General features: G+C 45.0%; 1 protein-coding gene and 1 long non-coding RNA gene across 5 annotated transcripts in view; one reads left to right on the forward strand and one right to left on the reverse strand.

Moving 5' to 3' along the window:
• Positions 1 to 12,318, forward strand: part of LOC127615975 (nuclear receptor coactivator 2-like) — a 32,633-nt gene extending 20,315 nt beyond the window's left edge. For 3 of the 4 annotated variants that reach the window (XM_052087352.1, XM_052087353.1, XM_052087351.1), the window contains 12 exons: positions 1,370 to 1,655; positions 2,033 to 2,182; positions 2,647 to 2,823; positions 3,300 to 3,405; positions 3,483 to 3,651; positions 4,643 to 4,957; positions 5,264 to 5,341; positions 5,704 to 5,941; positions 6,020 to 6,206; positions 6,349 to 6,481; positions 10,410 to 10,487; positions 10,823 to 12,318. In XM_052087352.1, coding sequence (XP_051943312.1) covers positions 1,370 to 1,655; positions 2,033 to 2,182; positions 2,647 to 2,823; positions 3,300 to 3,405; positions 3,483 to 3,651; positions 4,643 to 4,957; positions 5,264 to 5,341; positions 5,704 to 5,941; positions 6,020 to 6,206; positions 6,349 to 6,481; positions 10,410 to 10,487; positions 10,823 to 10,834 — 1,929 coding nt within the window. In that variant the 3' untranslated portion in view covers positions 10,835 to 12,318. The remainder of the gene's footprint in view (positions 1 to 1,369; positions 1,656 to 2,032; positions 2,183 to 2,646; positions 2,824 to 3,299; positions 3,406 to 3,482; positions 3,652 to 4,642; positions 4,958 to 5,263; positions 5,342 to 5,703; positions 5,942 to 6,019; positions 6,207 to 6,348; positions 6,482 to 10,409; positions 10,488 to 10,822) is intronic. The other variant, XM_052087354.1, reaches the window with a different exon arrangement.
• On the reverse strand, positions 792 to 13,746 carry LOC127616050 (uncharacterized). Its single transcript, XR_007967016.1, has 2 exons — positions 13,238 to 13,746; positions 792 to 1,541 (listed from the first exon to the last, which is right to left on the reverse strand). It is a non-coding gene; the product is annotated as an uncharacterized LOC127616050 (long non-coding RNA).
• Positions 13,747 to 14,462: the final 716 nt, after the last annotated feature.

Here is a 14,462-nt window from a genome sequence, read left to right on the forward strand (position 1 = left end):
TTGGCGTTTTCAATCAGCCTGCTATGCATGTTTTTGGAATGTGGGAGGAAATCGGAGCACCCGGAGAAAACCCACGCAGGCACGGGGAGACAATGCAAACTCCAGACAGGAATCCAACCTCTGCACTGCGAGGCCGATATATATTTTTTTCTTGCCTTTTAAGGCAATTACATTCAAAGTCTTTCAAGACACTTTTGAAATAATTCAATCATGTCCTCCCACCCGTGTTAGTACCCGCTTGCCTTAGAAAGCCTTCGTTGCGCACCACCGTTTGCTCCTCCCCAACTCCCACACTTTTGCCATCAGATGGAAGGGTCGTCACAATGAACACACTTGGTGTACATGTTATTACACCAATAAGATCCAACGTGAAGGTTTATTTATTTATATTTACATATATATATTTTTTTTTCACACGCAAACTCTGCTTTGAAAGTTGAGGAGGAAGTGCGTCTTTGTGTGCATCCGCCGCGGTTTAGGCAGCGGCGTGACTGCCTACAGTTTGTTCGTCCTACTGTACATCGCATGTGACCTCATTAGAGGCACCGCTCTATTTTTAGCTCCTCCTCCATTCGTCAGGCAAACGGCCGCGGGACGTAAGCCGGCGTGTGTGTGTGTGTTTGTATGTGAGTAATTTGATCGGTCCGGTTTGTATGGGAGTCATGCTCGTTTTTATGAATGCTCATGTATTGTCAGTTGTGAGGTTGTTTGCAGTAGATCAGGAAATGACAACAGTTGCACCTCAACCTCTGCATGCGGTGAAACATAAAAGCCTTTAGTTTCGATGAGGAGGTAGTGTTGAAAGCAAAGGGTTAAGATTTTAAGCAAATAGAAGGGTTTCAGATGAGGGTTTCAAGCCTGTGTTTGGGTTTTTAAACGAGCGCTAAGGTTCAAATTAGAGTTTCAAGCTTGGGTTAGAGTTTCAATTTTGTGTTTCAAGACCAGGTCATGGTTTTAAATTATGGTTCCAAATAAGGGTTCTAATTTTACATTATGGTCTCAAGCCCGGATAGCCTTCTTAAACTAGAATTAGCGTTTAGAAATTAGGGTTGCAAATCCAAGTTAGGGTTTCAAGTGTGCCATAGGATTTTCAAATAGGGTTTCAAATTAGGGGTTCAGACAAGAGTTCACGTTTTAAATCACCCTATTAAGGCTCGGTTTGGATTTTAAACTAAAATTGGCGTTTGAATATTCGGTTGCAGGTCTTGGCAAGGGTTGTAATTTTAAATTAGTCTCAAGTCTGTGTTAGGCTTTTAAAATAGGGTTGTAGGTCTAGTTAAGTTGTCATGTTTGTATTTTAAGCCTCAGTTAGGTTTTTCATCTTGGGTTAGAATTTCAAATGAAGTCCTGCGTGAACGTTTCACCTCAGACCAGCGAGTTGGAGGATCTTCTGGATGACCTGCAGGCCGGCGCCCATCATCATCATCAGCAGCAGCATCATCATCATCCTCACCACCACCACCAGTCATTCTCTCGGCAACTGTCCAGAGGAGGCGCACCCTCCTCTTCCTCCTCCTCCTCGGCGGCGACCACCAGCTTCCCTGCCGACAAGCAGAGTGCCATCGGAGACATCCTGCAGATAATGGACACTTCCCACGGGGACCACAGTAGCCCACCACCCCAGCACCCGGCATTCCCTGCCATCGGCCTATCAGGTACATGCTGGTGTATGAGGGGTGAGGTTTGAAATGAGTGTTTGAAGTCAATCTTTGGGTTTCAAATTGGGCTTTCAAACCCGGGTTAGGCTTTTTAAAAATGATTTCAAATAAATGAGAGTTTCAAGCTAGGCTTACGGTTTCAAAGTAGGGTTCGGGTTTCAAATGAAGGTTTCAAATTTGGGTCAGGGTAATTTTGCTTTCCCTTTGGTCGACATTGTCCGATGAGGTCAAGTGGGACAGTGACATCACAGATCCAAAAGATGGCACATTTGTTTGTGTGTAGTTTTGCAATATGTATTCACGCCACCGACAGGAGCACATTTCAACATGACCTTTGTGTAACTTGAACTTGTAATTCCTTGCGCCTCCCGTAGGCGGCGCCAGGCCAGGCCAGTCGGCTCGTGGGGCAGCGCCCGGCAGGAGCCTATCGCAGGATGTCCTCGCTGGCCGGACGATGGCCCCGCAGCACAGGAACGCCAACAACGGCAACAACAACAAGCCGTACGCTTTGCTGCAACAGCAAGGTATGATGGGAAACCAGAACGGATGACCAACACGCGCAACTTGCACACTTTTCTAAATGTCACATTCAAACAGGACTGGCCACTTTTTTTTCCACTCCAAATCTAATTTACCTCTCTGAAAAATATTGGTATACATCCTCCTCCAAAAATCTGATTTTGACCCCCGCCCCTTTCGCATATGGAACATTCAAATGGAAATGACATCATAGTAAAAATATGAGAAATATAATAACGTTTGAGTTAAGGATTCAAATTATAGTGTCAAGCCTGTGTTAGGGTTTTCAACAAAGAATTCTAGTGTTCCGGGAAGGGTTTAAAGCCAATGTTTGGGTTTCAAAATAGGGTGTCAAGGCTGAGGTCAGCTTATAAATGAGCAGAGTAGTGTTTGATATTTGGGTTGGAAGTTTGCATTTTGTGCTCAAGCAAGGGAGTGAAAATCTCCCCTTATGTTGCTTCCTTGTCAGCCATGTTGTCCAGCGGGCCAACGGCGGGCTCCCTGCAGCCCGGCTGGGGGCCGGCGGGATGCCCCTCGACCCCGTCCTTGGCCCAGGGTGTTCGCATGCTCTCTGACATCAACGGCGCCGCAACCGCCAGGGGGGCGCCGCCCCGATCGGTGGTTGGCATGCAGATGATGGCTGGCGGTAAGCGATGCCGTAAACTGCAATTGGAGTCCTTCAACCAAATTATAATCATTGAGTTGCAGTTTTAATTAGGTATATATGTAGATATATAATTTTTAGAAGCCAAATACTTCTTAAAATACCAAAAATTTAAAAAGATTTAATTTATTGTTTTTGTTTCCAATAAATGCATTGTAAAAGTTTATTTTAATGGTGTCACGCATCTTCAAATGTATTAATTTTTAAAATTTAGATTATGATGATTGTACATTCTGTTTAAAAAAAGGCCAGTTGTACAAATATATTGAATTATTTACAGTAAATTAATTCACCAGTTATGTCGTGGCGTTAAGGTAGCTGTTATTTCTTAAAATAAAACATATAAAATACATATAAAACTAATGACCACAAGTCAATAAACTAATAATGTAATTATAGATACAATCCTAAATCCATTTGAACTGAGCAATGTTGCCGTTCTTCTTTTGTCCAATCAGAGATGGAGTTGCCTAACCCCGCCTACCCTCAGCAGCACGCTCCGCCCAATCAGACGGCCCCGTGGCCTGACAGGATGATGATGGACCATTATGGAAGCCAAAACAGGTGGGGGGCAGGGACGCGGTCCAAACCTTGAGCTGAGTTGAAGTGAAATGACCGTAACGGGAACGCCTTGGTTGCAGGTCGCCGTACGGGGTCCCCCCGGATGACGGGGCGGGCTGCTGCGGGGCGGCGCCCGAGGGCCCCGCGGACGAGGGGGCACTCCTCAACCAGCTATGCTCCGTTCTCAAGGACTACGAGGGCCTCGAGGAGCTCGACAAGATGCTCGGCATCCCCATGCTGGCCGGACAGGTGATCCATTCATCCATTTTCAACACCGCTTATCCAGAATAGGGTCGCGGGGGCTTTCAATTTAGTGTTTCAAAGTTATGCTGGGGTTTCAAATAAGAATGTGAAACCTGGTTTACAGTTTTAAAATAGGAATTTAATACTGGGTTTGGTTTTGAAACCAAGGTAAGGGTTTGAAATTGAGGTTTCAAACCTCGGTTAAGGCTTAGAGCTTGGTCAGAAACTACGGTTGGGGTTTCAAAGTAGGCTTTCAAGCTTGAGTGGGGGATTCAAATTAGTGTTGGAAGCCTTGGCCAGTTTTCAGAATTAGGGTTGCAAGCCTGCATTAGGGTTTCAAACTAAGGTTAGGTTTGAAATTGAAGGTTTGAAGACAAGCCTTCAATTTGAAACCTTATCTAAACAGTAAGGTTTGAAATTACCGTTTAGGTTTCGTATTAGGATTTCAAATGTGGGGGTGGAGGGGAATCAAACTCGAAATTCAAACGTGTTTTATGATTTTAAATTAGGAATTCAAAATTGGAGCGGCCCGGTGGTCCAGTGGTTAGCACGTCGGCTTCACAGTGCAGAGGTACCGGGTTCAATTCCAGCTCCGGCCTCCCTGTGTGGAGTTTGCATGTTCTCCCCGGGCCTGCGTGGGTTTTCTCCGGGTGCTCCGGTTTCCTCCCACATTCCTAAAACATGCATGGCAGGCTGATTGAACACTCTAAATTGTCCCTAGGTGTGAGTGTGAGCGTGGATGGTTGTTCGTCTCTGTGTGCCCTGTGATTGGCTGGCAACCGATTCAGGGTGTCCCCCGCCTACTGGCCGAAGACAGCTGGGATAGGCTCCAGCACCCCCTGCGACCCTAGTGAGGATCAAGCGGCTCGGAAGATGAATGAATGAATGAATTCAAAATTGGGTTTGAAACCAAGTTTAAAATGAGGGTTTTAAACTATGTTTAGGGTTTAATATAAAACGGTTTGAAAGTAGCTAACATCATGTGAAATGTCCTCAGGGCGGCGCATCGGAGCAGGAGCATCTTTTCGGGCCGTCGGACGCACTGGCGTCCCCCGTCAAGCCCCCCATGTACGCGGCACAGCACTACGGGGGTTACGGCGGCCCGCCCCACGACGCCTCCTTCCTCTGCCCCCCGGTGGGCGGCGCCCACATGGGGCAGCAGAGGACTGGCGGCTACCCCCCGATGATGAGGATGCCCGGGGTTCAGGGTCCCCGGCCGGGCGGCGTTCGACCCGGTGGGGCCAACCCACAGCTGCCCCCGCAGCCCAACAACCTCAGGCTGCAGCTGCAGCACCGCCTGCAGGCACAGCTGGTAAATTAAAAAAATAATAATAATAATAAAGAAATCCCAGCCAAAAGAAACAACACAATGTCCACTGAATTGAAGTAAAAAAAATGCAATTGCTTTTTTTTGTTTCCTTTTTAAATAATAACAGAATATGTTATGCAATGTTCTATTTTTCTCTTTAAAATAACATTACAATTGTTCTAGTCAGTTTTTTTAGGCCGCAACAGATTAATGGCATTTCCAACAATGTCAGTGGGAAGCGCTGATTTGTTTGGTTTTTGCCCGTCGATAAAACATTCTTGGTAATTGTCGTCAAATTTTCTCTCGTAGAACCGTCAGCCGATCATGAACCAGATGACTGCAGTCTCCAGTATGAATCTACCTCTCAGGTCCAACCTTCCTAACCAGGTCAGCCTCAAAACGTCACGGAATGCAGTGCTGATATTTTGTATTTATTACATATCAGTACTTCATTTACTTCAAGCATGTTTGTGAAGTATACTACAATAACTACAACTTCTTTCCCCATTAATGACACGTTAATCAATAATCTTTTCTGGACCAAATGTGATCGAGACGCCGTGAAGTCTGCCTTGCAACAAATGAATAAAAGAGGGCGGTAAACATGTATAAGGAAGATTTTTGCGGTTGCAACTTTGTAGTTTTAATTTCTCATAGGTGACGTTTTCTGATAAAACACACGACATGAATGATGACTTCCTGTTGACTTGGACAATGAGGGTCCATTTTTTTTTTGTGCAACTCGCCAGGGTTCCTTCAATGCGCAAATGTTGGCGCAGCGTCAGCGCGAGTATCTCAGCAACCACCTGCGGCAACGTCAGCAGCAGCAGCAGCAGCAACACCATCAACACCAGCATGGAGCCATGATGGCGGTCAACATCCCTCCCAACATGGCCACCGCCGCCGGGGGCGCCTCCATGAACGGGCCCAACTCTCGTCTGCCACAAAGCGCCGCGCAACACTTCCCCTACGCCGCGCCCAACTATGGTACGCGCCACATCGAAACCGCCACTCTGTCATGAATCAAGCTCCTCCCATCACGTGAAAATATTGTCTTGACTTGAGGAGGCATGAGCCGGCATCATCCTCATCCTCATCATCATCACCATCATCATCAAGACTCGCCCGGCGCCGTGTTGTCGCCCAGGATGTCGGTGGCCCACGGCCAAATGCAGGGAGGGGCGGCGCCCGCCTACCCCGCCGTCGGCACCGGGGGTGCCGACCTCAACGGATGGATGCAGACGCCCAACAAGTACTCACACCCACTTTCGCTTGAACCCTTTCATGCACCTTGTAACCTGATAACATGATAAGCTGTCCACCGTAGTGACCGCTGTCCCTCAAAGGGTTAAATATGTTGAAATATAGATTTTCATGTCTTTCATGTTTCCCAGCGTCTACCAGCAACAGACTCCATTCTCCAGCGGCAGTGGCACCGGCTTGTACACTAACAACAACAACAACATGAACATGAGCAGCAGAGGAGCAAATATGTCGGCACACCTGAGCGGCATGCACCAGGAACAGGTACAATTTTGTCGTACAAATTTTCTTGATAATTACAACTTCATTTTTGGATGGCTTGAGTAGTTTTAATACTTTTTTGAAAAATGAATTCTCAAAAATGTAAAAAATTTTTTTAGGATTCATCCAACCAGGATTTCGGTGTTGATCGCCGAGTAAAAAAAAAATAAAATAAAAAAAAGATGCATAAATAAATAACCAACCACTGATCAATCAGAAGATGTAACAATCTATCCAATATTTAAACAACCTTTTAATTTACTGAAATATAGCGAATAGCTGTCACTCAGCTATTCGCTGAGAATTGGGCCCTCCCCAGGCCAAAATGGTCAAACTTATATATATATATATATATATATATATATATATATATATATATATATATATATATATATATATATAAAATCCTCATCTCACCCCTCGGGTGGTGTCCGTCCCTCATTCAGCTCGGGTCCTCTACCAGAGGCCAGGAAGCTTGAGGGTTCTGCGCAGTATCCTTGCTGTTCCCAGCACTGCACATTTCTGGACTGAGATGTCCGATGTTGTTCCCGGGATCTGTTGCAACCACTCATCTAGTTTGGGGGTCACTGCCCCGAGTGCTCCGACCACCACAGGCACGACTGTCACCTTTACCTTCCAGGCTCTCTCCAGCTCCTCTCTGAGCCCTTGGTATTTCTCGAGTTTCTCATGTTCCTTCTTCCTGATGTTTCCATCACTTGGGACCGCTACATCCACTACAACGGCTTTCCTCTGCCCTTTATCTATGATCACGATATCTGGTTGGTTCGCCATTACCATCTTGTCAGTCTGGATCTGGAAGTCCCACAGGATTTTCGCTCTGTCATTCTCCACCACCTTCGGAGGTGTTTCCCATTTTGACCTTGGGGTTTCCAGTCCATACTCCGCACAGATGTTTCGGTAGACTATGCCAGCCACCTGGTTATGGCGTTCCATGTAGGCTTTCCCTGCCAGCATCTTACACCCTGCAGTTATGTGTTGGATCGTCTCAGGTGCCTCTTTGCACAACCTACACCTTGGGTCTTGTCTGGTGTGGTATATCTGGGCCTCGATGGCTCTGGTGCTCAAGGCCTGTTCCTGAGCAGCCAGGATGAGTGCCTCTGTGCTGTCCTTCAGGCCAGCCCTCTCTAGCCACTGATAGGACTTCTTGAGATCAGCCACTTCAGTTATGGTCCGGTGGTACATCCCGTGTAGGGGCTTGTCCTCCCATGATGGTCCCTCCTCCAGCGCCTCATCTTCTGTTCCCCATTGTCTGAGACATTCTCTGAGTACGTCATTCGTTGGAGCCTTCTCCTTGATGTATTCATGGAGCTTGGATGTTTCATCCTGGACAGTTGCTCTCACACTCACTAGTCCTCGGCCTCCTTCCTTTCGGCTTGCGTACAGTCTCAGGGTGCTGGATTTGGGATGGAACCCTCCATGCATGGTTAGGAGTTTTCGGGTCTTAATGTCCGTGGTCTGAATCTCTTCCTTTGGCCACCTTATTATTCCTGCAGGGTATCTGATCACTGGCAGGGCATAGCTGTTTATTGCCCGGGTCTTATTCTTGCCATTGAGCTGGCTTCTTAGGACTTGCCTCACTCGCTGGAGGTATTTGGCCGTAGCCGCTTTCCTTGTTGCCAGTTCGAGGTTGCCATTGGCTTGTGGTATACCAAGGTACTTGTAGCTGTCCTCAATGTCTGCTATTGTTCCTTCAGGGAGTGAGACCCCTTCAGTGCGGACTACCTTTCCTCTCTGAGTCACCATCCGACTACATTTCTCAAGCCCGAATGACATCCCGATGTCGCTGCTGTAGATCCTGGTTGTGTGGATCAGGGAATCTATGTCCCTTTCGCTCTTAGCATACAGCTTTATGTCATCCATGTAGAGGAGGTGACTGATTGTAGCTCCATTTCTGAGGCGGTATCCATAGCCTGTCTTGGTGATTACTTGGCTTAGGGGGTTCAGTCCTATGCAGAACAGCAGTGGGGAGAGTGCATCACCTTGGTATATGCCACATTTGATGGACACTTGGGTAAGTGGCTTGCCATTGGCTTCAAGTGTGGTTTTCCACATCCTCATCGAGTTCGCAACGAAGGCTCTTAGGGTCCTGTTCACCTTATACAACTCCAAGCATTCAGTGATCCATGTATGTGGCATCGAGTCATAGGCTTTCTTGTAATCAATCCAAGCTGTGCACAGGTTGGTACGTCGGGACCTGCAGTCTTGTGCGACTGTTCTGTCAACCAGGAGTTGATGTTTGGCTCCTCTAGTATCTCTACCAATGCCCTTCTGTGCTTCGCTCATGTATTGATCCATGTGTCCACTTATCTTAGCCGCAATGATGCCTGACATGAGCTTCCATGTTGTGGAGAGACAGGTTATTGGCCGATAGTTGGATGGGGCTGCACCCTTCGAGGGATCCTTCATGATCAGGATCGTTCGCCCTTCGGTTAGCCATTCTGGGTGAGTCCCATCCCTCAGCAGCTGGTTCATTTGTACTGCTAGGCGCTCATGGAGTGCTGTGAGTTTCTTTAGCCAGTAGGTGTGGACCATGTCCGGGCCTGGTGCTGTCCAGTTCTTCATATCTGAGACTCTTTCCTGTATGTCTGCCACTGTTATGGTAACTGGGTTCTGTTCAGGAAGGTTGCTGTGTTCCTCTCTCAGGGTCACCAGCCATTGTGCACTGCTGTTATGTGCAACCTCCTTCTCCCATATGCCTTTCCAGTACCTTTCAGTTTCCAGTCTTGGTGGGTCAGCTCTGTTGTTAGGACCCTGCCACTGAGCGTACACTTTCGCAGGTTGTGTTGCGAACAGCCTGTTTATTCGTCTGGCCTCATTCTCTTTCGTGTACCGCTTTAGGCGACTGGACAAGGCTTGGAGCCTTTGTTTGGCAGTTTCGAGTGCTTCAGGTATGGTCATCTGGATGTACCTCTCGGGTATCGGCCTTTTCATCACACCTCTCTGGGCCTCCGTCAATTGACTCACATCTTTCCGGGCCGCCTTGATCTTAGCCTCCAACCGTCTTTTCCATGGTGGGTAACGTATCTCATGGCTTCCATGGTTGCTCTTATAGCCCAGAGTCTCCAGGATCACTGATGCTGAAGCGTATATCAGCTCATTGGTTTCTGTGATCGTTACGGTAGGGATCGCCCTCAGTGCTGCATTCACACTTTCTATGAGACTTTCAGATGGTACTTCACATAGCCGTTGTAATCGGTTTCTAGGTTGCCCAGCTTTCATTCTCGCCATGATCTTAGCTTTCAGGTCAGTTGCTGCATATATATATATATATATATATATATATATATATATATATATTTCATTCATTCATCTTCCGAGCCGCTTGATCCTCACTAGGGTCGCGGGGGATGCTGGAGCCTATCCCAGCTGTCTTCGGGCAGTAGGCGGGGGACACCCTGAATCGGTTGCCAGCCAATCGCAGGGCACACAGAAACGAACAACCATTCACACTCACACTCACACCTAGGGAGAATTTAGAGTGTTCAGTCAGCCTGCCACGCATGTTTTTGGAATGTGGGAGGAAACCGGAGCACCCGGAGAAAACCCACGCAGGCCCGGGGAGAACATGGAAACTCCACACAGGGAGGCCGGAGCTGGAATCGAACCCGGTACCTCTGCACTGTGAAGCCGACGTGCTAACCACCGGACTACCGGGCCGCCCATATATATATATATATATATATATATATATATATAACACACATACACCTGTATATATATTTTTTGCGGATCCCAACATCATTGATTGAGTGACAAATTATATTGCCACCCACCGATTTTGCATCAAATGGAAAATATTTTCTGATTTGATGCAGCTGATCAGATCTGTGTAAAGTGTACTTGAAGAGAGAGAGAGAAAAAAAAGAAATGAAAATTGAAATGAATTGCTGTCATGTATCTTTCGGCACAGGCGGGGGACGGGAGTCTGATCCTCGATCAGCTAACGGGAATGGACATGCTCACACCAGAAGGAGACTTAAATAACTCTGTGAGTACAACGCTCAGCGGCTAACTTGCTTCTTTGCAACCTCGTCACTCCACGAAAAACATTTGGAGAAAGGAGATGCTCGCTCCTCCGGGTCGTTGTACAACCGTTGAAGAACACGTCACGTCAATGTGTCGCAATTTAATGTTTCCGTGACGCTGACTTATTGCTGTGGGAATACATCCAATTTATGTTGGAAGTGAACAGTTTACTTGCATCTCAAATTTAACAACTGCCATCAAAATGTGTCGAGTGGTTTACTGTACTCTTGATGTGATTTTTTTTTTTAATTTAATGACTAAAAATATGCCATTCATCCTGTTTTTGTGTCTTTCTAGAACTTCTGCTGACACAGTTGGGCTGAAAAGCTTCTGATTCATTTCAGCTCTCTTCTTTGTCCCCCCCCCCACCCCCCGCCAAAAAAAATCCCTTTGGGGAAGACTGAACGGAAATCTACTCAAATCAGCCTCCTCCTATTTCAAGGTCTTGGAGGTCCAGGATGACCACTGGTATGCATTTTAATGCCACCTACTGACGTCCAGATGCAACTGCAACAACATTAAAACTTTTGCTAATCTTGGAAGCAAAACGTTTGTATTCCTCGCTAAACTTTTCCACTTGAAAGCCTGACTGAAGCTGTCATCACACACTGAGGAGTATTTTCTAGAAATTTCTTTAAAGATGAAAGTTGATCTTTCTTGTTTCCAAATTGTACATTTCTTTTAAGTCAGCCAACACATTCAACCTCAACTGTTAACTACCGTTGGGGGGAAGGGGTGGCGGGGCGTGGGGGTTCGCAAATGTTTACGTTGCCCTGAGCAGGTGTTTTGGTGGTTTATGCCTCTGCTTAAAAAAAAAAAAAAAAAAAAAAAACATTTGTTAGATAATTATTGGATTTATTTATATACTTTGACTGTACCCATTTTCTTAATTGTTTGACACCAAATATGAAGCTAATGTAATAGTATTCACCAGCCTTAACCGTCTTAGATGCTAATGTTAGCATAGATTGAATTTGCATTTTCAAGCTGCTCAAAGAGATGAAAAGAATTTAAATCAATACACGCTGGAAAGCAAAACAAAACGAAACATTGAAACAACCAGGAGTCTTAAAATGACGCAAAAATATATTTTTTAACCATTTTAGCTCACTGGCTACGTAGCAAGCCAACGCTGATCTTTCGGCGATATTTTAGTCTTAGCGTTAGCCCACTGTTGCCACCGACTCCATTCGGTTGCTTTGTGTAAAGTGGCACGATTATTTCCTGCTAAAGAATCAAAGTCATTGAATTCTACAAAACAGGAACGTTTGAGAATTGTCCAAATGTGGTACAAGTTGACTTTTGAACAAATATTTCCGCACTGGAATTTGCCCGCTCAAGCTCTCAGTCGTGTTTCAGTTTGCTTCACACAAAGCGAGGCACAAATGATTGCAGATCAACAATTAAAATAATTTGGAAGCTTAGCAGAATGTTTGAGAGTTGACAAAATGTGTTCCAAGTCAACTTTTTGCCAATATTTTTCGCCGTCACCTTCTATGCATTGTCCTAAAATAATTTAGCTTAAACTTGAATGAAGACACGCTGAAATGAATGCTGGTGAATGTTGGACATGATGTGTTTTTTTTATTTTTTTGGGTGGTCATTTAAGCCCAAAGACGTGATGAACAGAAGCCATTCAAATATCCCGAATGTCACTTTTCTGCTTCTCTATGGCTGACATAGTCATATATTAATACATAGCGTATATTACACACTTTTCTTACTTGATAGACTGCTATTTTTCTGGCTGTGTTTTCCATGCAATTACCTTTCTTGATACAAAAAAAAAGAAATGCCTTAGAAGTTCCATTCAATGTGTTGTGTTTTGTTTTACGAGACATTTATGGATGTTTTACTGCTCATACATACATTTTAAATCATGAATGTAAATGCCAAGATGGAATCTTAGATTATATTTCAAAAAAGGTTCTTTCTTCTTTGGTTTGTGCAGCAGAAAGGCATTTAGTGTGCTGCTGACAAGCTTTAAAAGATCATAATTATAATAATCATAAAAATAATAATATATGAATCCTCCTTGTTGTCAGAAAGTTGAATGAAGCAAAGACGATGCAAAACACTGCTTTTGTTTTGTCGCTACAGCTGCTTGTTAATTTATGATCGATGCCACTGTAAATAAATTTATTTGTATTCACGTAATTCACGCCTCCTCGTGTCATTCATATTTGGCTGTTATTTTTATTCCCATTTTCATTAGTGTTTATTGTCTTGTTGATGTTGTATTTGTTTCAAACGCAGTGTCATGATGGAGCTGCAGGAGAGCAACACGGTGCAGAAAGTCCAGAAACAAATCGATGCAGTTCATCTTGAAATTCAATTCGGTTACGTTGTGAGTGCATTAACTCGTCCCCTCCCACAGCCTGGCGTGTACAGCTCGCGTTGCTAGCATGGCTAGCGCTGCGAGTGTGGCAAGCAATGCTATGGTTAGGATTGCAGAGTAGTGTTTCAAAATTTGGCTACGGTTTCCATTTAGGGTTTCAAATTCAGGGTAGGATATCAAAGTAGGCTTTCCAAACTAGTGTCACGGTTTCAAAATAGGGATTCACACCAGGGTGAGGATTTGAAACTGAAAAGTTGACCTACGCTACCCACTGAGATCATCGTCACAACAATCTGAGACGATTGTCAGTTCCCTTATTCAGAATGTAACATGCGACAAAACAAATTAGCAGACTAACTGGCTCCATTACTCACACTGCCATATAAGTTGAGTGAGCTGTAGGCAAGTTGTTCTCCTTTCTGTTGGCTCAGACGTCGTCTCTCGAGTGTCAACACTTGTAGGTTTCTGCATTAAACATCAGGCCGCTTGGTTGCATCTTCCCACTCTGTAATCCCACTAGGATCGCAAACTTGCTTTCCATCTGGCACCGTTAGCTTTTTAAAGTTATGTTTGCACTTTTTACAGCTACTTGGCTTGTATACTTATTCAAGTTCTTCGCCGTTGTTTCTACTTCAACAGTGTGCTCACATCTTGATTACATAATCTTTGTGTACAAAATGATAGTGGGCCTTCAGGAGGAGTCTTACCCAATAACACTACTATTGTTTCTGAATGTGCTAGAATTGTCTTCTATGTTGTGATTTTCTTTTATTTTCAATTATTTTAAACAGTTACTATTTGTTATAAAGCATACGGGGAACATGAAGTTTTTCAGCGACTTCTGTTTGTCACAGAGACACTTGAATGTGTTCCAGTATTGTGTGACCTCTGCGCAACCTTCCTGTCCAATCACAAAGCCATATCGTTGCCAAACGTGTTCCCGCCTGCCACTCGAGCGATACGACACACACACTACTTCCTTCTGAGTCAACTTGACTTGAATTTTTGATTCTGTTCGTCATGAACGCGATTGGGACATGACAGTCGTCTTTTCTTCTTCTTTGTGTTATGACAATGGTGCTCAGCTGGCCTGCTGCCAAGTGCTCACAATGGCCTCGCACAAGTCACATGTCTGCATTGCGCATGCTTTAAAACTCATTTTGAAACTTTTCAACAAGTCAAAAATACAATCCATACTATTTTTTCAAACAATTGGCACAAACTTAGGATCTAGAAGCCCCATTGGCTAAACTTCCTGTCAATCACACGTCGCACACTCACAAACTCGCACACGCCAAAACGCATAAAAAAGACGTTGACGTCAATTGGCTAGCATAAGTGTCACTCACACACAAGCCCTGCCGTCATTGGCCAAGAGGATTACCAACAAATTATAACGAAGGAAAGAGGCAAAAAATATTACTCGGATTTTCTTCCTCGGACATATCAAATCTCGAATAAACATAAACATGAATGACATGGTTCTAAAATCACGTTTATGTCTGCTACTCACACGTGTGTATTGCATTTAAACTCTATTTCCTTGCTTCTCTCCATTTGTTCTTGGGTTGCCTCGCAAAGGCGTGGTGAGCCATCTTA

Source organism: Hippocampus zosterae, chromosome 15, assembly GCF_025434085.1.
Source record: "Hippocampus zosterae strain Florida chromosome 15, ASM2543408v3, whole genome shotgun sequence".
Taxonomy (NCBI): domain Eukaryota; kingdom Metazoa; phylum Chordata; class Actinopteri; order Syngnathiformes; family Syngnathidae; genus Hippocampus; species Hippocampus zosterae.